Source organism: Diadema setosum, chromosome 6 (assembly GCF_964275005.1).
Source record: "Diadema setosum chromosome 6, eeDiaSeto1, whole genome shotgun sequence".
In the NCBI taxonomy this organism is placed as follows: domain Eukaryota; kingdom Metazoa; phylum Echinodermata; class Echinoidea; order Diadematoida; family Diadematidae; genus Diadema; species Diadema setosum.
The window spans coordinates 8,542,222-8,569,251 of record NC_092690.1 but is presented as its reverse complement, the minus strand read 5'-3'; the positions used below and the strand labels follow the sequence as shown (position 1 = coordinate 8,569,251).

The 27,030-nt window shown below is 38.9% G+C and overlaps 1 protein-coding gene across 1 annotated transcript in view; it reads right to left on the bottom strand.

The window, feature by feature from the left end:
* Positions 1–20,869, bottom strand: part of LOC140229420 (laminin subunit beta-1-like) — a 78,808-nt gene extending 57,939 nt beyond the window's left edge. The window contains exons 1-2 of the mRNA XM_072309672.1: positions 20,716–20,869; positions 15,681–15,731 (exon numbers count right to left, since the gene is read on the bottom strand). Coding sequence (XP_072165773.1) covers positions 15,681–15,717 — 37 coding nt within the window. The 5' untranslated portion in view covers positions 15,718–15,731; positions 20,716–20,869. The remainder of the gene's footprint in view (positions 1–15,680; positions 15,732–20,715) is intronic.
* Between the last annotated feature and the right edge of the window lie 6,161 nt (positions 20,870–27,030).

Sequence of the window (27,030 nt, the reverse complement as noted above, 5' to 3'; positions counted from 1 at the left end):
TTTTGGGTTTCTTTATGAAACAAGTGTATATCATCACATGAAAACTACATTGTACCTAAAAAAAAGTTTGTGTAATGTGCACTGCAGATCTCTCTTGTGTGAATAGCGTGTCATACTGGCTAAAGATTTTGACAGTTTTTGATATATTTCTCAATTAGAAAGAGAAGTTGTATATTTTCATCTACATTAATACAGCAAACAGTGTCTCCATAATGTGAACCATATACTTCCATGAGATGAATGATAGCTATCAGATGGAATCCAAAGCACACTAACCTACAATCAGACCGTCTCACAGGATAGTTGCGCAGGAGATAATTACTGGAGGCACGCTTGCCCACATGACCTATACACCCTGCATGCTATGTAAGGTATGCAATGTGTTCTGCTATCAGCTGGATACTTACGGCCCTCCCCCACCACATAACATGCATTAGTTTGCCAATGTTTATGTCACTGTATTGGACTCAGATGAGATGTGAACTACCAGTATAGACCATTGCGGCAATACACTGCAGACAGCAAATGTTCCTGTTATTGTTAAACAGGAACAGGAACGGCGAGAACATGTGGTGGGGAAGAAAATGATGTACCGCTTTGGTAGTATGTGACAACCTTAAATGATTGGTATAAGCATGATAAGCTTGCTTGAAATTTATTACATACAAGGTTTGTACAATTTTCTCTGTCTGCATAATCAATGTGTAGGTACATACATTGTATTCTGATATTCAGATTATTATTCAGAGGTAGTGATCCATCCAGTCCAAGTCAAGTGATTTGCTGTAACATTGATAATGGTCTCCTCCACCTGTATACTTTAAAAAATTGTCATTACTCACATGATTATGTAACATTTGTAATAAGAACTCTTGTTAATATTCTAATGACTTGTGGATATGTTTGACATTGTCTATTTATTTTTCTTTTAAACAAGTGAAGAAATAAAACCCACAAAAACTGAAACAAAAACAAACAAACAGACAGACACACACACAAACACAAAAACTGTACAGAATACATCTTTGCAATGAGTGCATAGTGCAACTGAAATGCAATATCTATAATGAAATGTTGATTACAATTGTATCTCCAGCTGAAAATACTTCAAGACCCGGACTAACTAGCCGAATCCCATGCAATCTCTCTGATAAAGTGTATGCTCTGTGCCGTGGGGTGGTTTGGTGCCATGGGGAGGTTTTGCAGCCATACTTACAATGACTGTACTTGGACAGTACTCTCTAAAAAAAATCAAGTGAAAATTTTCACTCTTGAAGGAGTGAATACAAAAAAGAGTGAATTTAGAGTGAAATTGGAGTGAATTTCGAGTGAAAATGTTCATTTTCACTCATTTTGCAGTGACGTCAGGAATCACTTAAGAGTGAATTTAGAGTGAAATTGGAGTGAATTTCGAGTGAAAATGTTCATTTTCACTCATTTTGCAGTGACGTCAGGGATCACTTTTGAGTGATCCCTGACGTCACTGTAAAATGAGTGAAAATGAACATTTTCACTCGAAATTCACTCCAATTTCACTCTAAATTCACTCTTTTTTGTATTCACTCCTTTAAGAGTGAATATTTTCACTCAATTTTTTTTTAGAGAGTACCATATGTTAGCTAAAAACTGTGAGACACAACATACACAACTTAAGGTCACCACACTTCACAATCCATGCTTCTAAACTCACTGACTGCATCTCATCAAGTGACGGTTATACTGTACATAATCAATAACACACGTTGCAGAACCTACAGTAACTCACTCTCTCCCTTATACTAAAGAAACAATTCTGTTAGAAAATTAAGCAGTTTGCAGAAGAGTACATTCACATTATGACAGGTTTAATAACCCTACCACATGGATCTGCACAATCTATACAAATCCACTAACCTTGTAAAAGCTTCTTCTACAATGCTTGTAACACCAAGGAGGTACTAGCTCGCCTAGTACCTCCTTGGTAACACCTAAGTCGCTTCTCCTTTTTACACAGTTAAAGTTCGTAACCCTGTATCATAATGTGCAGCTAACCTTGCCCTGCAAACAGGGCAGCTGTGTTTAGGATAGGCAACCTACCTAACGATCAAGTTACAACAAAGTCACCTAGCCAAAGTTTCTAAACCATCTGATCCATCCTGCAATAACCCCTCCCCCTCCCCCCCCCCCCCCCCCAGCTTTCCACATCTTTTCCTATTAGTTTTCCCATCTTTTTTTCAGGCTGATTCTCTGGGAAGACATCTCACATATTTAGGTTGAGGGGGAGTTATCACAGCACTGGATTTGACCCCACATGACCTCCGTGAGGGCTGGGCCATCCCATTGATGGGAGCGGACAGTGAGAGCTATGCTTCATCCCAGGAGGTAGGTGAGTAGAGAGAGACACCGTGCCAGTGAGGTGAGAGGCAAAAGCCACAGAGCCATTTGGGTGGGTAGGTCTTGTGTCACAAAGTATTATTTTCCTTCTGCATAAAATAGCCTTTGTACAACCCCCCCCCCCAAAAAAAAAAAAAAAAAAAAATTCATTTAACCCAGTCCTCTACCCCTCCACTCCCCAATCCCCCTCCCTATACCCCTAGGCCTACATGTATACACTCCTTTGTATAGTTTTCCCAATCAGTGTAGAAAATCCACTCATGCACTTTCACTTCTCAAGACATTAATGAAGACAAAATAAAATATAGTGGATACAACTTGTAGAGTTGTAACTATTCCCACTGAATCAAATTCATTCAGATGTTACATTGCCTTTTGAAGATGACACTATGCGACAAACAATACTATCTTTCAGGTAGTTCTCTTCTCTCCGTCATCTAGTTTCTTGTCATCACAAGCTCGATGATTATTGTGTCCACACGGAGCGAAACTACGAGTGGGGACCCCCCGTGGTTCGTGGAGAGAGCGTAAATCCTAAGATGTCTCCTGGTACTAATCATCGACTAAACTTTAAGATTGCTAACTTTCGAGTGCGTCTACACGGTGCTAAACTACAAGCTAATCATCGAGACTTAAGTTTTCGATGTAAACTTAAAGTTTACTATTAGCTAAAAACTGTGAGACACAACATACACAACTTAAGGTCACCACACTTCACAATCCATGCTTCTAAACTCACTGACTGCATCTCATCAAGTGACGGTTATACTGTACATAATCAATAACACACGTTGCAGAACCTACAGTAACTCACTCTCTCCCTTATACTAAAGAAACAATTCTGTTAGAAAATTAAGCAGTTTGCAGAAGAGTACATTCACATTATGACAGGTTTAATAACCCTACCACATGGATCTGCACAATCTATACAAATCCACTAACCTTGTAAAAGCTTCTTCTACAATGCTTGTAACACCAAGGAGGTACTAGCTCGCCTAGTACCTCCTTGGTAACACCTAAGTCGCTTCTCCTTTTTACACAGTTAAAGTTCGTAACCCTGTATCATAATGTGCAGCTAACCTTGCCCTGCAAACAGGGCAGCTGTGTTTAGGATAGGCAACCTACCTAACGATCAAGTTACAACAAAGTCACCTAGCCAAAGTTTCTAAACCATCTGATCCATCCTGCAATAACCCCTCCCCCTCCCCCCCCCCCCAGCTTTCCACATCTTTTCCTATTAGTTTTCCCATCTTTTTTTCAGGCTGATTCTCTGGGAAGACATCTCACATATTTAGGTTGAGGGGGAGTTATCACAGCACTGGATTTGACCCCACATGACCTCCGTGAGGGCTGGGCCATCCCATTGATGGGAGCGGACAGTGAGAGCTATGCTTCATCCCAGGAGGTAGGTGAGTAGAGAGAGACACCGTGCCAGTGAGGTGAGAGGCAAAAGCCACAGAGCCATTTGGGTGGGTAGGTCTTGTGTCACAAAGTATTATTTTCCTTCTGCATAAAATAGCCTTTGTACAACCCCCCCCCCCAAAAAAAAAAAAAAAAAAATTCATTTAACCCAGTCCTCTACCCCTCCACTCCCCAATCCCCCTCCCTATACCCCTAGGCCTACATGTATACACTCCTTTGTATAGTTTTCCCAATCAGTGTAGAAAATCCACTCATGCACTTTCACTTCTCAAGACATTAATGAAGACAAAATAAAATATAGTGGATACAACTTGTAGAGTTGTAACTATTCCCACTGAATCAAATTCATTCAGATGTTACATTGCCTTTTGAAGATGACACTATGCGACAAACAATACTATCTTTCAGGTAGTTCTCTTCTCTCCGTCATCTAGTTTCTTGTCATCACAAGCTCGATGATTATTGTGTCCACACGGAGCGAAACTACGAGTGGGGACCCCCCGTGGTTCGTGGAGAGAGCGTAAATCCTAAGATGTCTCCTGGTACTAATCATCGACTAAACTTTAAGATTGCTAACTTTCGAGTGCGTCTACACGGTGCTAAACTACAAGCTAATCATCGAGACTTAAGTTTTCGATGTAAACTTAAAGTTTAGAAACAGCGTGTGACTATCAACTACAAATGTAACTTCTGACAGCAAAGAATCTTGTGCACAATGCACAATACAGCATAGTGCATGCTGTAGGTACTGTAGGTCCTATTGTAGGGCCATTACATTCGCTAACAAACAACAACATAGGAAAAGTCACTGCAGTGTATATCATATCATTGGGGGGGGGGCGGGAGAGATGTGTCACTCCGTCTGCAGTGACCTTTCTAGTGCTCCACTTTGAGAGACCTCACTTCTGGTCCATATTGTCGACACCTGAAATTTGTAAACTATTGTACGGCTGTACACACCCCAGACAGCAGTAGAAACCATAGTCTGTAGTGAGAGGTTCAAACACCTGCTGTAGTTTTGTGGTCAGGTCAAAAGGGAAAGATTGAAAGCTTTATGGTCCTGCAAGATTTACTACTTGGTGGCAGAAGAAAAACTTGGCTGTGGCATCGATACATCAGGTACAATATGGGTACACAGCTCAAAATGCCCATATGATTTGTGTTTTGAACCACCTAGATGTGTACCATGAATGATGATGCATACATGCAGGATAAAAGGAAGACAATCCCATACTCCACTGGAAAGTCGTGAAAAGAGTGAGAAATACACCTTGTAATTGCGCTTGGAAAGAAATGTTATGTATAGGCCTATGTGAGATATTGAGGGGCATGTCAACTAGAAAATTAAGACTAGAAATGAAAAGAACACAAAAAAAAATACCCTTCCCATGTTACCTAATTTTCATTATTTGGTGATTACAACTTTGTTAGTGCCAAATACTAGCTTCACTGATTTACGCACTTCCTTTCTGGTTTCTCCCGTATATGCTGTACCCACTTGATGCCTCCATTAAGAGTTTTTTTTTTTACATGTATATTAGTGAAACTGTAGCAACAGTCTCATCAGTCAAATGTGAATGTCAAAATGTACAGTAAACCCCAAACATATGGCAGCTTTACCATTATATCATTTGAGTACATCTAATATTCATGAATGTTACTGCACTATCATGACTACTGAAAGTGAAAATTTTCGTGATGTCAAAATGTTCCAACATTTCGCACGATGTGCACCTAGTGCAAAAATGATACATGCAAAGATCTTTGCTTCCTGTGAATAATACACTACATGTATGATTCTGAGGAATTAAAAACGTGTGAAGTTCACCTTAGCATGAAAAATTACTCAAGCGAAAATATCTAGTTTTACAGTACTCCTATGTTCTGACAAAGAAGTCTATTCAAGGCAAACCTATTTCAAGCTCTGATTCTTACTGCAAGGTAAGGTATCAATGAGCTGTTTACAAAACAAAATTTACATCAAAATCATGCTTATAGCTGAGTAAAGCTATACTTCAAATAAGATATGAACAATGGGTCATTCAACAATGGGCACATCTACATCAACAGCTACAGGAAAACATATACTCCACAGGCATATATTCTGTGAATATGGAATATGATGTTTGTTGCCTCTTGACTAAATTGGACTAGAATGGTTTACCTATCTTAATCTTTTCCAACAATAGGAAAATGCACCCTACTTGCTTTATTTGTATAAAGTATGGTCAGATTGTATGACACTGGTTTTGGTAATCTCTCAGGGTGAGATCATATTTTGTGTTAAACGATCACTTCCTGACGTGTTTGACATCCCCACACAGTCTGTCCAAACCTTCGGCCCAAACCCAGGCTCTGGATAAACAACATTTGAAAGGTGATTCATACCAGGTAACTCCCCTTCTGACAGGTTCATCTAATAGGCCTACATGTCTGTATACATTGTGAGTACATTGTATTCAATGAACCTGTAATGCACAGCACCCGTACTAGCAGATGTGATTGGAATATAGGCCTATATGAAAGCATCGTATAAAGATTCATTCATTTGACAGATTTTCAGTTTACTGTAAAATAGGGAATGTTCGCATGCATTTTAATTTTGCAAATTTCGCGAGCGCCAAGATTTGCGAAATTAAAATGCACACTAAATTTCTTGTCTACATAGTAAACACTGAACGCCAGTGGCAATTCGTGAAAATTTCATGCCACGATAAAGGCCGTCAGCTCAAATTTGCGAAAATTTCGTACCGTGAATATATCATTTTATTAAACAGTAGTAGGCACCCTGTACTGGGGTGCTTCCTTCATTTGATTTTTTCTCCCTCCATCTCTCCCTCTCTCTCTCCCATTATCTGTCTTCTCTACATTTGAAATGACACTGATTCCTTCCTTTTTTTTTGGTTACAATGTTTATGATATTTCACTTAAAGAACAAGTTCACCTTCATTAACATAAGGATTAAGAGAATGCAGCAATATTAGTAGAACACATCAGTGAAAGTTTGAGGAAAATTGGACAATCGATGCAAAAGTTATGAATTTTTAAAACTTTTGTGTTGGAACCGCTGGATGAGGAGACTACTAAGGCTCGTGATGTCATATGAGTACAACAGTATAAAGAAAATGTAAAGAAAATTCAACGTATTTTCACTTTTTTCGCATAATAAAAGAGCACTTGACTTGCCTCTTTCTAAAGGCAATGGGAATAATATTACCCATAACATATGTCAGTAACGAGTCAAGGGAATGTGTACTTTTTTCAAAAGATGAAATTTTGTGAAATTCTTCTTTATATTTTCCTTATATTGTTGTACGCATGTGACGTCACACACTGCAGTAGTCTTCTCATCCAGCGGTGACTGCACAAAAACTTCAAAAATTCATAACTTTTGAACAGATTGTCCGATTTTCCTCAAACTTTCAATGATGTGTTCTACTAATATTGCTACATTCTCTCAATCCTTATGTTAATGAAGGTGAACTTGTCCTTTAAATTCTCAAAATATTCCCACATGAGAAAATGAAGGAGAGGGGAAAAATCTCTCTTTGATACCAAAGGTAGTTTGACACATATTATCAAAGGAAAATTACCAACAACAGAAAAATTTCAAAATATCGCAAGATCAAGAAGCCCTCAACTAATGTTGAACATATCAAAATAGACTCATAATATATCAATATATCAAAAATACAAAAATAACAAATACAATACACATGAGTTGCATAGGCCTATATAGGGCTTTTTACACTTGTAAAATTTTGCTTAGCCCCGGACCAACGGTGGGGCTAAGGGGGGGCCTTAGCCCCACCGTTGGTACGGGACTATCCTTAGCCCACTTTCTGTTTACACTCGTTTTTGCCAAAGTGGGCTAGCCCCACCGATAGTACGGTACTATCTGGCCCTGCAAAATAGCAGGGGTTAGCACCGCAATTGCGGTGCCAAGCAAGTGAGTGTAAACAGAACGAAAAAATAATCCTGGGCTAAGCGACGGAGACGAAGTCCGACCCTCACTGACCAATCAGAAACGAGGTAGTCAAGTGCTGCCGGTGCATGCGTGTACGTGTACAGTACACAGCGTAATTATGAATATTCATGTGGTTTGGAAAGTCCGGGGCTAAGAAATACGAGTGTAAAAAGGTCAGTTTTCTCCTTAGCCCCGGACAAGAGATAGTACGGGACTAATTGGCAAGTGTAAAAAGCTGAAAAAATTGGTACGGGACTAACGATAGTCCTGGGTCAGAGAAAGTCCGGGGTTAAGAAACACAAGTGTAAAAAGCCCTCAAGCCTACCAGTATACAAACATTAAATCAAGCATACAATCTACAAACACATACACTGCACACACAAACACACAAATGCAAAAGCATACTGTGTGCACGCTGAATACTACATCTATAGCCCTTTTTACACTTGTGTTTCTTAACCCCGGACTTTCTCTGACCCAGGACTATCGTTAGTCCCGTACCAATTTTTTCAGCTTTTTACACTGGCCAATTAGTCCTGTACTATCTCTTGTCCGGGGCTAAGGAGAAAACTGGCCTTTTTACACTCGTATTTCTTAGCCCCGGACTTTCCAAACCACATGAATATTCATGATTACGCTGTGCACTGTACACGTACATGCACACACTGGCAGCACTTGATTACCTCGTTTCTGATTGGTCAGTGGGGGTCGAACTTCGTCTCTGTCGCTTAGCCCCGGATTATTTTTTCGTTCTGTTTACACTCACTTGCTTGGCACCGTAATTGCGGTGCTAGCACCACAATTGCGGTGCTAACCCTGCTATTTTGCAGGGCCAGATAGTACGAGATTATCGGTGGGGCTAGCCCACTTTGGCAAAAACGAGTGTAAACAGAAAGTGGGCTAAGGATAGTCCCGTACCAACGGTGGGGCTAAGGCCCCCCCCCCCCCCTTAGCCCCACCGTTGGTACGGGACTAAGCAAAAATTTACAAGTGTAAAAAGCCCTTATAGGTTCCATTGATGATAAACAAATTGGTAATAACAAGGCACCCCTATGAGAGGCTGCGACGTTGGAAGCCCCCCCCCCCCCCAAACACAAACACACACCAACTGCCACCATCACCACCAACATCACCCACCCCTATGAGATAAATGAAAAGTATCTTGATCAGCTACATGTACGTAAAATGACAAAGTTGGCTTTCAAGGTGTTGATAGAATAAGTACTGTACATCACACTATAAAGGCACACGCCGAACAAAGTCTCTCAGACTAATAAAACGAAAAGTAATTTCCAACACTGTCACAAATATGGGAGGGGGGGGGGAATCTGGTTTAGATTGAGTGTAATCCAAGAGGAAGCAAAACTAACAGCATATTGGTTCTCCATAAGCATAAAAAATCCATTAAACTGCAAGTTTCCTTTCCACGGAAATTGCCCTTTTGTCATCAGGTGCAGTTGTGCAAGGTGACATCACAGTACACAGGTTGAGGATAAACCAGAGTGTATGGCACACTGTATGTGTGCTGAGGTGGATAATAGCACCTACAGTATTATCTCATCATAGTAAAATATTTTGTACATCTACAGCTGTAACGATATTATCTGTAGGATGATGGAAGGCAATAAAACTTTTACAGTCTACTTTTAAAAAGTGGGAAATTATATTAGAAAAAGGAACCCATCTGAAAAATAAAAACACAACCTATAAATTCTCTAATATTTCAACTTCATTGGGTGGGCTGACTCTCTGGAAGTCTAGCATTTTATACAAATATGCTGTAAAGCCACTCTGGATAGGCTGAAAAGTTCCAAAGAAGTACATTGTATCAAATGGAGTTTGATTGTATTGTACAGTAATACATTACATCATGCATTATACCAAGGAGCTATTGAATAGCTCCTTGATTATACACATAGGGCCTACTGCTTTTGCAAGCCCTAAGTGCCCCCACCCAAAAAAAAAATAAATAAAAAATAATAATAATAATAATAATAATCATTCATTCATTCATTCATTCATTCATTCATTCATTCATTCATTCATTCATTCAATCAATCAATCAATCAATCAATCAATCAATCAATCAATCAATCATTGATCCGTACTTGTTGTGGTCATTAGCACTTCTTTACCATCCCGTTTATCACTAATTGCTATCAAACATGATGTTATCAGTAGGCCTACTTGGATTTCTTTCTGAATTGGTTGTTCCACATGAGTTTGTTGAATACTTACCCCATGTTACTGGGCAATGCTACTAAAGAGCCTTTCATACATGCGCTGGGCATCAATAGGGGACAGGAATTCATGCTCGTGCAACTATACAACCTTCACGTCATATCATTTCATAATTGACTTCCATCCTGTGCATACATCCTATAACCTTGCTGGGACCAGAGATGAACACTGGGTTTAAACAAAAAATAAAAAATAAATAATAAAAGGCCTAAATAAAAATAAAAATACATGAATATCAAGATAATGTCCAGTTTCTCCAAACCAAGACTTGTGATCATATTGCTTCTTCTAGTGCAGTATGAAAGAAAGATCGCTGTGCCCACTTATAAACAAACATACATGTATACATGTGTAAACAAACAATATACAAAAAAAAAAGACTGCAGATGTGTCACTTAATATGACTGCTGTCAGCATCTTGGTAATGAAATACCTTAACCTATTCAGAGACTCAATTTGTCCCTAGATCAGGATCGAAAGGGAGGAAATTGTTGAAATCACAACGACATGTGATCATTTCCTCCCAGCAGACCAAGAGTTCAGACAGCACTTTCACAACTGTCAGATAAAATCAAGCCAAATAGCATATCTACATTCACTTTCTCTCTTTTTTTTTTCAAAAGTGTGCTTTAATATCTCCTCCCATCCTTCAAATACATCTTTAATTTTTGCTCCTAATGTAGTCGGTCCTTTTATAGTACATTGTATTTACCTTAGGGAGCAGTGATTTAAAAAATTTTCCAAGATATGACATTTAATACCTGTTCATATACATATTTTGTAACATACACACATACATACACATGTTGTACACAACTTTGTAACAAATTGTATCAGAAGTCAATCAAAAATGTGGATTGATTTTTGCTTTATATTGTACATGCTTTTAAACATGACCCCAATTCACACAGACCGAGACGGTACAGTTTTCCTGCAGCAATGTTCAAACTATTTTTCATTCACACCCAATCTTGTATACCAGTCTCTATCGTACAGCCGGCTCACACTTAAATTACCAACCACCAGCCCACATATTGTATTCCCTATTATCTCTTCCCACGCACAAGGGGCTGGAAGAGAGAGAGGGGGGGGGGGGGATAGAAGTCATCTATCACCTAGCCATCAGTCAGGAAACCAAAACAGAGTTTCCCATGTCTTTGTTTAAAACTGGCAATGGCATTTGTTTGTAGGAAGTGTGTGCCTCCTGTGTCTGTCTGAATTGAAGGTAACACTTGTACAGAAATACTAGCACCCATCTACAGCATCTCTATGGCATCAATGCCCACACAGCCATACCAATGGCCTTGTCCCCCACATATAGCTCAGTTGAGAACTTTGCTATAAAATAAACCAACGGCATTCTTTCAAGCCTGCCCATGAAAACAAACAAAAAGTTACACATAGACACAACATTTAGTGTTCATGGCTTTCTAACATACTGTTTCATCACCTTCGTGAATGTCATTACACTCTTCTGCTTATTTGCCACTGCAATGTACAGAATTTATAGGGAAACTTACATTTTGTAATGATCCTGACTATAAAAAGTAAGAAGAACTTGGTACTTTATATGGAAGCCAGAAACTGTACATTTGTTTTCTTTCCCAATCTTCTACTTACTGTATTTCATGCAAGAGCAAACTGGCTATCAAATACTGAAATACACTGGAGTGTAAATACAGTTTCCACTTCAGTATAAAAGTGGTAACCTTTTAAATGGGGTATTTTATTTCTCTTACATTGTATCTACGGTATTTTACCCCATAAAATCTACATAATTTTCAGAATAATGCAGGAAGTGTTGAAAACAGGCAAATGAACACAACCTGTAATATTAAGACCTTTCTCTGCAATCAAAAATATAGCAGAGATTTCCTGGTTTTCATGTAGGTGCATCATTAGGAAAATATAGCTCAACCTTAAACCACTCCTTACAAATCATGTAGAGTGGGTGGGAGATCACTCTTGGTGAGAGCCTCAAGAATATCCCAAATATGAATGTAGCTCACTCCTGGGCCATAGTCATGTTTCAGAGTACATGTATGTCATGGGAAATACTCCTTTCTCAGAGGGGATGAAAGAAGAGCCTTTGGTTGAATTCCACACACTTTTTGCCACTTCTCTCATCAGGACGAGGATGCTCAATCGATCAAGAGTAAACGATGTAGCATGAAAGTACCATCAGGCCATGTCGGAGTCTTGTACCTCACTTTGCAGGGGCTGTTCCCAGACATGGGCACAAATAGCTCTTTGACATTATACCACATGGTCGAGCACAATACGCAATCTGTGTCCACTCGGACAAGGCTTTCGGATCGGCTGAGCGCATTACCGCATCGCCATGGAATGTCTGCATCCTCAGGGGGGATTCATAAAGTCAGGTGCTGGGGGGCACGTTTCCACTCTCAACTTTAATTCAGAAACCATGGTGACTTTGTGACATCAGCGGTGCAGTGTCAAACTTTCTAGGGCTTTGCTGTTGTTGTTTTTGCTATCAAGTTCTTTTTTTGTTAATAGGAGAGATCAGTTCAATGTCTCATGCAAAATGCCATTTGCACACTACATTTTACCATGATATGAGATTTCATGGAACATGTGGATTACTGGCACTGTTAGTGGTAGGACCAACACTATGTATGACATTAAATCATTTAATGATACCTGTATCACAATATGCCACTGTAAGGTTTTGTATACTGCATTTAATCAAGAATATTTGAAATTTTGTCCTGTTACTGTCAATAGTTAGTGCTATCAAAGATATTTCAGTGACATACTACAAAAAAAAAAAAAACTATTCAAGCGTTCAAGGGGAAAAGAACACATCTCATGGGGATTTTTACCATCATTTTCATAGCAAAGAATTTCTCTTGATAAATTTACAACGTGAGGCCCAAAGGACTTTGATATTGATAAAGCATTATTAACAGTCTTTGACACTTGTCCCAATCTGCCCCTAAAATAAAAATATTTTGCAAAAAATACTTTACCATAATACATAATGTATGATACATGTACATGTATACATAGAGAGTCAAATGCATGGTCTTAAATGCTGGAGAAACACATTATTACAATATAATTCCAACAGATATCTGATCTGGCCCTGCTTTTTTATTTAAAAAAATAAACAAAACAAACAAAAAGCACTGCTCTTTGTTTCTAGGTCAGACAGCGTTAACTTCATTCCAGGGAGGTCTCCTGCTTCATACTCAGCAATTGTGAACATGTATTGGAATTGATCAAAACAAATGAAAAACAAAATTGTAAAAATAACTGGAAATATTAAAAAGTTTGGGTGACAGTGAGTATCTACGTTTGTATTTGTTGGGCCCTGCACAGTGCAAACATATCTCTGTCATGACTCATTTTCCTTGCTTAAACCGCATTGTTATGTACACACTTGTTTTCATTCAATTAACAAACAGCATGTCCTCCCACTCTTTGCCATTCCTCTCCCCTCTCTTTTTCTCTCTCATTCTCTTACTCCCTCTGCCGTTTTCCTCTCGGTTCCCAGATGAAAAAGAACTGGAAGGACCAAACAATCATGGGCACATAGTGAAATACATCACTGTCTGAGACAAGACACTGTTCATCATGCAGTTATACATGTAGCATTGCAGTATGTAGGCCTACTTGTTCATACCATTTGTTTCGCATCTATTTCGCAGAAAGATGCCTAAAAAGTAATGGGTGTGGGGATGCAATGAGCACAAAATATTAGATAGTGTGTTTATGAAATAATTTTCAAGTGATTAAATTGCAAATTTCAATATATTTGGTGCACAATGTCGTGCACAAAGGCCATGCTGAAATCAAGCTGCATCTGGACTAATTAGGTTTGTGTCATGGAAACAATCAAAGTAGCGCAGTGCCTATGAGGTCCACTGCACTTTGCACTAAGAGATGTCGTAATTTACTATATTTCATATTGTCATGTTATCAGAGAGGTTTCTGACAGTCCTTCTCAATGTTTATCACCTTTGTTTGACCTGTATCTGATCTGTCTCCATGGAACTTTTGCCACTGATCTACACTATTTACAGCAACATACTGAGTAATACTTCACCTGGACTGTAGATGTCTACCTTCAACACTGTCATACAACAAACTGTAGTACTCACATTCAATTCAATACTTTGTGTTTTCTACTACACACGTACTATTTTTCTTTCCTAGTCATAATTGATCTCTTCAACTATAATGCTGAACAAACAGCACCATATGATTTGACCTTTGACATCTGCACTCACACATGAATGTAAAGTTCAAGTTTTCTGAGAGTAGAGGTACCATCCTGTCGTATCATTTCTATACTAAACATTTTTGCAATTTGGTACATTTTGCCATTTTAACAGTACAGAATTGTCAATTTCAAACATGACCTTCATATCTGACTTACAGTTTATGGAGGTCATACTTTACCGAATAACCAGCCAAGTTAACTGTAAAACAGATTAATTAGATCAGCTATAAAAGCCTTCCTTGTTCAAATTCCATTCATTTTTTCATGTTTTGACAAAGTATATAGTGCTCGAAAAATTAAATGAACATCAAAAAAAGTTTCATTCTTACGAATTAAAAAGTACAGTAGCAGTTACAAAAACGATTATGTGACAACTACTGGTACAGTATCTTGGTATGATGTTCAATACTGGATATATACAGAACGCTGCACAGTGGCACTGGTCCGACGGTCTCTGACCAGTAGAAATCACTGTCGGCCCAGAAACTTTTTCAGGAATGGACCAGTGAAAAACTGAGAAACTGGGTACCTACTGGTGCAACAGACACTTTTATTCACTGTACATGTCACGTAGCAAAGCACAGTACATTCACTATAAAGCATGCACATACAACATAGCCTTGTATGCACCATCTTTAATAGATTTATGTGATAACATTAAGAGGAAACTTTCGTATTTAGGAAGCGTTAAAAATAATGACAAAGCAGCAACACTGAAATAAACATGCACAGTTGTCAAGTTCAACAAGAGGAAAAATTTATTGAAGAGAAGGTATCTGTGGCATGCAGGTCACTTGGGGTGCCCCCCTATGTGTACTTGGGTGTGAAGTTAAAGAACAGCTACACACACATTGCTGATGGTTAACTGTCCGGTGCAAAAAGGACCCAAATTGCAAATGCAATGAGGCGGAGATCCTACCTTTGTGTGACTGAAGCAGGACTGCTCCTTTTATTTGTCATAGGATCACAGAAAACCCTGTCCTTCTATGTTTTTTTCCCTTTTCAACCTCTTTCGATAGAAATACTACAGTTGGGGATTAAAGGAGGGTGGGGTGGTCCTCAAACAGGACTGAAAAGGTGATGTGGTGGAGTGGAAGGGTTGAATAGGAGAGGGGAATCCAATCAGCAGGGCACAATTGAAAGGGATACCTCATCAGAACCACTGTCTGCAGGCATTAACTTGCATGCTTTGCCGCCAATCGTCTGTTGACTCGCACCTCAAACTCTACGCATGCATCAGTAGGTCCAGGATTCTGTGCATCCACAGCTGTGTGTGGCACAGTTTACATGTTGGGTAAGGAGTGTTACATCAGGGAGGTGGGAACACGTCAATTAATGGTTGTACCAGGGAGGTGTATAGTTTTTACATCACAAGTGCTATACCAATGCAAAGACAGGCGATAACACGTCATATTGCACACATTTACTCACCACTCAGCAACAGCAGCAGGCACACGTAATGCAGCATTTTCGTAGAACCCCCTGCAAAAAAAAAAGAAAAAAAGACAATGAACAATAAGTTATTAAACATTCAGAAATCTTCAAGGTACATCAGGTTAACACACAATTTATGCACAATATCCCAGACTTACCTGCTTAATTAAACAGATGTATGGAACATATTCAGACTTGATCTTGCTAGTGTTTTTCAAATATTGCTCACACAATCTTAATTAATTCATATTGCAATATTTACATGAGAGTTCCTACAATGCTTCTCATCTGCCTTTTCCTTTTGACAACTTGATAAATAGAAGTGATGATCTTTCAGGGAAAAAAAAGGCCATGAGATTCAGACAATGAAGATGATTCACACAAGATTAACAATCCTGAAAAAAAAACAAACAAACAAACACACTCAAAATAAATGATACAATAGGAACTCCCTAGATAATGCAAAGGTATTTGTGTCAACGTCTAGAAGCATGAAAGTACTCTTAACTTCATCTCAAGATAATCAGTGTTGATATTTTGCTTGTCACATCCTTTATTAAAATCCTAAGGGAGAGATCATCTTTTCCAAGCTTTCTACATATAGAAATGTACCTGAATATTTCATTTGAATGTCAAATTTCAGCTCAAATTTTCTATGGGCTGAGCTGTGAAAAGTTTTCTTCACTATTCATTTGAATTTCTTTCCCTTTTGTTTTTTTTTTATAGATCTTTGAAGTTCACAGCCAAACAGAATGAAAGGTATAAACACTAACCAGGAAAGCAGTGCAAAAGTGTTTCAAACACTCATTGCATGCAAACCTGTCCACTGCATACAATGTGAGGTTGCACACAAGAATTGCTTGAAAAGCAGACTTTTGAGAATTGTATTTCTGATGGAAATATCGTAATTTTGAACACAGAAAAGAGGGTAATAGTCATGTGAGCTCCTACATGGTACTTTGTCCTGCTCTGTATTTCAGCATGAAAAGTTAATTTACTACATGTAGTTTGCAACCTAGAATGTTGCCCTTTAAAGGTAGGGGATACCTTTTACAGACCTCCCAAAATGCAGCAAAACATTGAATATGAACCTCAGGGGACTTGCTTAGGCCACTGCTTAGAAATTTAAAAGTCAACAGTTATCTAAAATTTGAATAATGCACAAAACTCAACTACTCAGTAGTTCTGTGTGTCAGCCACACTTACGCCTTTTTGTTGCATTCTTCTGTATTTGTGATCTGTAAACACAAATCTAAAAGTACAAGAGCTGATGTAATAACATATAGAGTGTGTGGCAAGAATGTATATAGAAATGTTTGTAAGTGTTGATGAACTTTCTTCACAAAATATACATGATGGACACACATGCAGTACATGGGTCTGCAAAGGTAGCCTAGTAATATACTGGAATTTACGGTGAGCCCCGAAAACAATTCAATTCAAAATCTAACGGTCAAAAAAATGTACTAAATGTTACCTTCCACTTTCAATACTTTATGGGAGTTTCTAAAATGATACTCTCTTCAACATGCCACTGTATTTATACAACCCTTCATTTAAGGCGTGCAAATGGGATTCCCTACCTTTAAATGAGAGAGAAAAAAAAAGTTCTCTCCTCTGGTACCGACACTCATAATAAAGAATAGAGTACTAGAATTCCATATAGAGTACTAGAGTTCCATACAATACAATTTTCAATTGTCCACAGAAACTAGAGACATACATTTTATATGCAAACTAAGCAAGAAACCCTTGCATTGTACAATTTTAGTGCTGTACATGTTCCGTTCAATTGCATTTGAAGCTACAGAGTCAGTTTGCAAACAAAATTATACTCAAATTCTTTTTCTCAAGTTAATTTGTTTCTATTTCCCACGATTGCATTACAGAATATAGGACTGGTGTTAAAAAAACCAGATTGGTTAATACTAACCTTGAGAGCATGTAAAAACCTAAACCTACAGTAGACTTCACCCACTGACCTTCAGCAGATGGTATAAAATGCACTTTTTTGTCCGTGCCAGTTGTCGTGCCGATTACCTGTTTACCTTCATCAACAAATCATCACAGCTTTTAATTACTGAACAATTGTTGTGAATGGGAAGCTATTTCACACAGGGCACTTGGACACTTCCTTTCCTGCCGAGAATTGTGGTTTTGGTGGCATCAGAGTTTGACTCTTGCCTGACGGGTGGTGGGGTTTCACGAGCAGACGGAAAACGGCAAGACTTGTCTAGACAATAATGATATACTGAGGAAACCACCTATTTTGACTAGAATGAGGCAATGTAATGCCACCCGTTCTGTTTGTCTTACGTCCCACTGGTCTGAAATTTTGTTTATTTTTCACAAGCATCTACTGTAGCAAGGAACTGCAGGCAACCTTTGGGTCATTTTTAACTGTCCTAAATTTGAATATATTGGTAAATTAACAGATTAAAAATATAGGAGAATCGAGATACTACATATTATGTCATTGGTGTGAAGTCATTCTACAAACGGTACTGACTTTCAAAACATGGGTTTAATACATCTCATTCACTTTAAAGGTTGAATGCTTGGCAAAGATCTTTAAGTGGTTTGCTTGAAAATATTGATGTTTTTCTAGGGGATGGATTATAAATCAAATACAACCTGACAGTGAACAAACAGAACCCTGACAGACAGTTGTAAATGATAATTTGAATAAGCCCTTCTCTTATCGTTCTAAATATCTACCTTGGTCAAGTGACTGTGAAGTCTCCTATGCAAGTACAACTAGCCTTCAACTTGATTTGTACCATACATGAAATCAGGGTGCTACATACAGCTGTAAACGCTTGCCTGATTGCCCAGGGCAAGTGAAAATCAAAGTCGGGCAAATGTTTTGGAACAATTAGAAAAAATGCTTACCCAAATTGGGCAAGCAAAAAGTTTTGAAGCCACTTATTTTTTTTTTTTCGCTTCCCTCCCCGCCTACAAACCCATGAAGTCAGGGTATAGAAGCCCAAAGATAATGACATGCACAATTTACAACTTTAATACCAAAAACAAAGATTTAATGCATCGTCTGCACAATGCAGATCACATTTCTCCACACGGTTGATCGCGCTGCACTTTTCAAAAGATCACGCTACGGAGGTACACTCATGTAGCAAGCGCCAATGATCTATGAGATCAGTGGCGCACACACAGAAACAATCGCTGCACATCTACAGAGCACTTTCGATAAAGGCATGCACACAACCTTGCATCATTCAAAGCTGGCATCTTGAATTGTGCAGCGATGGTCAGGATTAGGTTGTGTTTAAAGACTGAAATTTTGCTTTGTGGGAAAAGTGAGGGCTGACTATGGATTTAAGCATTCTACCATACTTTTGTCCAAGCATTTTATTCCGTGTGAGTGTAACGTAAAATTTGTGGTAGAATGTAGAAATTTTCAATAGTTTTGATAGCGGTGTCGAGGGGTGTTCCTAAAAGTGTAAGCAGGCATGTCAGATGCCGTGCGCATGGTTCTGGGCCAGATAAATACACACAACAGTTCTTAAACTATAGCTTCTGATCATTCGAGCATTAGGGTTTCTGGGATGAACACTAAACTGAAACCAGTGCAAAAGTAAAATATGCGTATATATTTTTGCACATGACTCATCAGTTCCACACACATTATTATGTCTTGATTCCGCGTCAACATGCAAATATCATCTTACCTAACCCCGGGGCGCAACTTCACATGGTTTAACACACTCGTGTTCCAGCTGGTCGCAGTTAATTCTTACCAAGCTGAGCATATGAAAATAACCACTTTTACCGGTTCTTCAGTACCTGGTAGGCCCTATTCTGTGTCCTAATCTAACAATAGTCAGCACAGATTTTTTTTTCAGGTTCTAACATTAGATAGACCTATAGATAGACCTATAGATCTATCTAGAATTCTATTGCAGTAGATAAGGGGGTTAAAGGGATCATATAAGTTTTGGTTGAGACCTAATTTCAGGTTTCTAATATTTTTTGGTGAGATAATGAGAAACCTCATGAAATATGAAAGAGCATGTAATTCCATGAGGAATTCAACATTTATTTGATGAAAATTGCTATTGAAATGGCTGAGAGTGAGATATCCAAAACAGAGCAATCGATTCTAATAAGTGTGCGGGACCCACACTTTATTACGATCGCTTTGTTTTACTTTGTTTTTGGATGTTTCGTCATTCCAAACCCGATTCTCATCAAATTAACTTTGAATTCCTCTTAAAATGGTACATTGTATGCTCTGTACTATTTCGTAAGTGTTTTCTTGGTATCTCACAAAACGTTGAAAGCCCAATTCTCATCTCCACCAATGCTGTACCATAGCATTAGATCTGACATAAAGATCAGTGAAAATACACACACACACACACACACACCAGTGGCAGATCGGATCCAGAGGGGGGCGCACCGGGCACACACCCATAGAAAATTGCTAACGTTACATCTATTCATTTTTTTGTTAAAACAGAAGAATACAAAAAAAAAAAAAAATGGGGGCGCATGCACCCCCCCCTTCAATTTTGTAAACGTGCCTCCCCTTTATAAATTCCTGCTGGATCTACCCCTGCACACACAAAAACAAACAAATATTTTGATCTAGACAGCCTACATGTAACAAGTGTTAATGGATTTATGGATGTATAGACTAGGCCGAGATCTAGCGATCTCTAACCGTTAACGTTAATAATAGATCTATATCACCTAGAACTCTAAGTTCTGATCTACCGTCCACAATTTTCTTATTGTTTTGAATTGGTCGAGTTTTGCACTCAAGTCATAATCATAATCTGCCCAACAAGCCAAGGCAATTGTGCCCTTTGTACGGCCCTAACATCAAGCCAACACTCGGTTCGAGATGGATAGCGCGGCGGAGGTCGTCTGGGATCGGGAGGACAGGGTATGCTCAACTCGAGTAAAATTAGAGTTACGACATACCCCGGCGAGCCGAATGAACAAGTCGTCAGTCACCCGCAGGGTCCCAATACACCACAGCAAAAATGATAATAAAGACAATACTTACGAGGTAGATCTGCCCTAGCTCAGGAGAAAAGGAAAGCACCTCAGCTCTGCAAATCTGGGAACGATCCTGTCCTCACCGGCTGGAGAAATATAGGGAATATCGTGGGTGAATTTACCTCGCCCACTGCTCCCCTGACGTCAGGTAGCGTTCACAGATCCCTCCACTGATCTTCACAACGCCGAGAGTTGCGCTAAATGCATAACCATGCACTAGTACCAGTATACCTCTCTACGGACGACTGTATGGCTAAATTACAACGAACAGGTACACAGCTTTCGGTCCGCTGGATTCGGGGCAAGTTTCGGCCCTGAGAACTTTTTGTTACCCGTCACTCCTTTCGAGCCGTAAACCTCTCAACCCGTTGGTACAATATAATCGATTCATTAGAAGTAGGGAAGGGTTTTTAGATTCGTCTAAAGTTTTGTAGGGGGTTTCAAAATGCATTTCACACAGAGGGGCTGACAATGCAAGAGCTAATAACGCATATTTTGACTCAGATGGCGCTATTTAGATTTTTGCACTCGGTCGTATTAAACAACATACTGTACAGTGTCTTGCTTACTCCCAGCCGCAGTGGTTCGTGGTTTTGCCAACAGGTCCATTTGGTGTTAGTGATATGTAGAGGGCATAGAGCTCTATTATACGTCGCGATATATAAATACAGCTCTATGGTAGAGGGTAATCTTCCTGGGAGCATTTAAGGGAGTAGTTATGTTTTATCGGATGACTATAGTTCCCTTGTAATTACCTTTATTTTGCATAGAAATCCAACAATGTATTTTGAAAAGAAATTTACAGTCTGGGTTAAAAAAAAAAAAAACATGTAATAATAATGCATGTCATTCTCCCAGGGCTGTATCAACATACACATACATGTACTTGCATTCATAAAACGCTGATTTGAACTAAAATCGACAGGCAGTTTGTTCCAAATGAAAAAAAAAAGAGTAATACTTTAATCCAACACTGTATGGTTACAATTACTCTACACTGAAATCAAACACTAAAATAATATTAATGAGAATTTTTTAATGAGATGCGGGAAATAATTATGGTTATGAATACTGAAAATGTATTACAATACTTCAAAAGAAATTGAATGTTACAAAGAAATTGAAAGTTATGAAATAATTATGAATGCCTGAAAAGATCATTTAAGACAGTCAAGGACAAGCAAATTGATTAGAAATTGCAATAGTAAACCAATGATGTAAGCTAATTATCTATCAGAGGTTTTATGGAATTAAACCAAAGTTCATGCATGAAGATAATATAATAAACTCTCCGAAATATAACAAAATGTAAAAAGGAGTTGTAGGAGACGATAAACAATATTGAAGTCTAAAATGATTTGTTATTAAGGCTTACAAGAGTGCAACTCATATAAGTTTTTTTTTAATTTGTAGGTAAAGATATTAAAGCTTAAAACTTTTGTTATACATTGTACTACTATCAAGAGAATTTCAAAATGTTGGTCCACAATAAAAGAGATAACAGATTTGGCCAAAATAGTCTTGGTCAAAGGTAAGTGAAATTCATTGGTTAGCCAGGGAGAATGAATATGGACAGTTTTCGTTTTTGATAAACATGGAATCAAATACAGGAGGGAGAGAATAATTGCTGATGAGTTTGTATATCTGACTGAATGGCTTATCTTTTAATAACGTAGGCCTACATAGATTATTACACTGCATCCAAACATATAAGATGTACGGTAACCGTCTCTCAATGCTGAAGCATTGGGATGAAGACATGTAAATTGCGGTCGTTCGTGTCCACTGCAGACTCGAGAGCAACAGCAACGCTTAAGTTTACCCAGGTCTTATTTTGAAGCACGCCACCTATATGTGTTTAGTCACTCCAATTATGGGTACTGCTCTGCTACGTCATTATTGCAGGGGAGTGTGCAAGTCGTCTGTTTATAGAATAATAATGACAATCAACTACGAAATTCCGGAACCTCATCCGATTGTATCGATTCAAGTGACTTTCTGCAGTTGATATCTGTCAGCTTGGGTACATTTTCTTTAATTCTTTCTTTCTTTCTTTCTTTCTTTCTTTCTTTCTTTCTTTCTTTCTTTCTTTTCTTTCTTTCTTTCGTGTGGCACATTGCAGGTGAAACCTTCATTATAGAATGCTTCTAGTCTTCTGGGAATTAAACTTTTAAAAAGCTTGAAAACGGAATTTTGTCCACATTGTCGTCCATTTTATTTTCTCTTTCTTTTGTCGGGTTTTCCTTGCATGGTAAATTTTACTGTCATAGATTTCAATTGCAACTTTCAGTTAATTCATCGCTACTATAGTCCGACAAGTTTAAAGGTTAAACGGTTAATGAATTTTATTAGGAAAAACTCTGTACACATGGTATTGTGGTGTACTCTCAACAATTTTGCAGTTTAGAGCTATATATGGTTACTGATAACATAAAGTACATCATCAAAAAACTTTTACATTTTAAGTTTTAATCTGGGTGAAGTCCGATAAGGTTACAGTTTGAATTGTTAATAAATTTGAAGTTTACAATGTTATGATAATATTAAGGCCTATGTAGTATGATTGTGAAATGTCAATATCAGTATACAAATAGTGAATGGTCATGAGTGCGATTGTACAAGATTTCGCACGAGGTGAAAGATAGAAGCGCTCTATTCAATCTATCTATTCTTTCTACCGATCTCTCTATCTATCTAACGGATGTCTATATACGAGAATAGGGTGAGATGATCGTTCCTAGAGCCCCTTTTACACTTTCGCTTTCCACCTTCACTGATCGCATCATCACGAATCGTCGTTCCGGGATCATCCGTACCGTTTCCGGCATGACCGTGTTGACTCCGCGAAGTCATCCAGCATTCTACCCTTGATCATCCGGCATGTCCGTGGAAAAAAACAAACAAACAAACAACCAATTGATCTTGCTTAATTTTTCATCCTGGAGATTATAGATGAAAATCAGTCCGTACTTTTCCATGTATATAGGCACCATGTACTCCTTGTAGCCTCAGTATTCATTCTAGGAGACAGGAGATGTCCTTATTAGTATCGGTATATATCTGGGATTGAAATTCCTTGTATTTTGCCAATACGAACCAATAGTTGAGGATAATTTGCCGTGTGACGGACACATATGTACATATAGGTATTATTTTGAAGACAGCACATGTACCATTTTGACTTGAAACTTTCAGACACTCCTTTCGCCTCTTCCGCGGTGCTCGACGGGCCGTAGATCATTACTTCTGTTGAAAATCCATCTATGATAGCTTGACAGAATTCAGTAACGAAAATTGAGGTGATACTATAAGATACCCTATAAAGCCAAATTGTAGAGATGCATAAATGCACATTGCCAAGTAGCGCAGGGTTATACATCAAGAAGCTATCTATAGCTCACTGGTTATAGCGAGTTTTACCCTTTGCTCAAGGGCTTTCCTGGAAAAAAAAAATGTATCCATGTCCTCAATCTCTGGCCCAGTTCTAGCGAGGATTTCATGGAATGTTTCAAGGTTCACTCTCGTAAAGTTCTTGAAATTGCTCCGTCTTCCCCCATCAGTTTAGTCATCAACTTCTTATATGGTTGTACTGTCCTAAAAGGGTGTGTACAGTTCTGATCGAGGTAAGGATTTAGCTTTTAACGTTTTGCGAGATATTCAGAAACCACTCTATGAGATATCAAAGAGCATGCACTTCTAAGGGGTATCAAAAGTTTATTTGATGAAAATCGGTTTTGAAATGGCCGAGATATCCAAAAACAAGGTGAAACAAAGAGATCCTAATAAAGTTGTGGCATGTCGCCTTTTATTATTAGCACTTTTTTGGATATCTCAGCCATATGAAAACCAATTTTCATCAAATAAACGTTGAATCCTTCTTAAAATTACATGCTCTTTCATATTTCATAAGAGGCTTTTCATTATCTCACTTAGGAATGTTCAAAACATGAATCTCCATCTCAACCAGTACTGTACAGTCCCTTTAAGAGGAAGCCAAAGTTTGACCCACACACTCAGTTTCCTCGCTGTTTTTGTTTGTTTGTTTGTTTTTATTCATGCCATGATATTGCTGCATAATAAGAGCTTCTGCAACAAGGACTTTTTTACCTTTATGGAATAGAAAAGTGAAAACATGTTTATATTTTCAGGTGTGCTTGACATACTTGAGCTCTGAAGGCGTGTTGTCTACCGATCGAGAAAGCTGAATTATCAAGCAGCGCCTATACCAGCACATGAAGTCATCTGTCAGGATTACGGGGATATCCGTGTAGACAACGTACATGTCCGTGTAACGGCCGTGAAGAAACACAGTTGCCTCCGTGCTCTTCCTTGATGCCCATGTCTAAGCTCCGTACACGTTTCCGGTGTGGTCCGCGTTGATACCTTGTCTATCCGTGTGACAAACATTGTGAGTCCCTATGCAAATTTGATGGCTTTGATAAGGTGTTTTTATTTAGGATGATCGTCATCATCCTGGATCTTTGTCTTAATTTTCGATGTCTTCCTCCTCCTCAGTATTTGCATCGTTGTCATACTTAGATACCATCTGAATAAGATCAGCTGTCACGGTGCTTAATATCTCGTCACTACTGGCGTATAATATTTCATTCCCATTGCTATTAATCGTTTACTTTATTATCGTGCAAAACTCTGGATACCTCTGCAATATACATTTAGCAGGTAAGGCCAAGTTGAAACTAGTTCTATCATCACTTCCATCACTAATGATAGGACAATATGGGATATTATCATAGAGTGAACAGTTACTGCTTTAACGCGGTAATGGAAATAATGCATGATTATGCACGGCATGTACATCAATCTCGTCTTATCCATAATATACTGATTCACATCAAGTAAATTATCGTACTTCGTATCTTGCATATTCCTCTCCTTATTTCCTTAACAGTAAATAACAGAGGAGGGCAGTCAAGAGAAAACAGCGAAAATGGTTCAAATTTAGAACAAAAATATATAATATATTAATTTATATATATCTCTCTCTCACACACACTCGCACACACACTCACACCATCGTCTGGTGTATCATTCCCCTCACCTCCCCTCTCTCTCTTTCCTTCCTCATCTCTCTTTCTCTCCCTTAATCTTCCTCTCTCCCTGTTTGTTTCATCTGCAGTAATCCCCGTGAAAGGAAATTACGTCATAAGTTCCGACGGTGACATCAGCATTCGCTGCCGGTAGCTCTGTTGCCATGGCGACCCTATTTATGTGACCGACCACAAGGGGCGGGTTGTTTTGTGCCGTGTTGACCCGTCGTTACCGAATCACAAGCCCCAACAATTGCAACATGAGCGATCATTGCCGCATTTAAGAGTCTAGTTAGTTATTCCTGTCCAGTTTTACGCACATCCCGTGTCTGGTCATCGCCATTCCATATTAAGCACCTGTGTTGACGAGGAAAGGAGTTGGGGAGGAAAACAACAGAAAACAAATCTCATCCCCTCCTCCTCCTCTCTCCCTCTCCTCCTCCTCCTCTCTCTCTCTCCTCTCCCTCTCTCCCTCTCTCCCTCCCCTACACAGAATCTCTCTCTCTCTCTTCCTCTCTCTCTCTTACACCCGCACCGCACGCGCGCACACACACACATACACACACGCACACACGCACACACACACACACTAGCAATTAATTTTATTTTGCTCCTTTAGAAAGCGACAAAATGTTAAACATTCACCAGTCATCATGTGTCTCAATACCCATATCAAGCCTCTTCGTCAAAAATGACACAGCTTGTGTCGCGTATCAACCCAACCGTGTGATTTGTCAGTGGAATTGATGACTTTTCTGAAATCCTATGGTACGAGTTCTTTTACCTCAGCCTTGAATATATCATTAAAAAAAAAAAAAATCTTACGTTTCTTCAAACTTCAGTCTTGCATTTCCCCTTCCCTCTTTCCGCGGTCTACGGATTTTTGAACTGCGGCAACTCTTGGATGTTCTTTTCCAATGATAAAAATTATGATTTAGATAGATATGATGCCGATCCGCGAGCTCCAAGACAGAGGCAGTATGAAGACGATACCAACAAATCGTGGTTATTTTGATGTGGAAATATAGATGTGACGTTGCCATCACGTAGAGTGGGTTATTAGGTATCGCCCCGCCCGCTTTCACGCGCGGTCTGTCCACACTGCACTGTGAGCAAGGACAGTACGGGCAACCAGTGACGCAAAGTCATTTCTGAGCTAACCCATGTTCGCCTGCCCAGCCTTGCGCCCTATCTTCCCCCGATAGTGAATGCGTATCACCGGGCACGCATACGGCAGACACTGCATCTTTTCCGACCCGTTGTGACTACTCAAG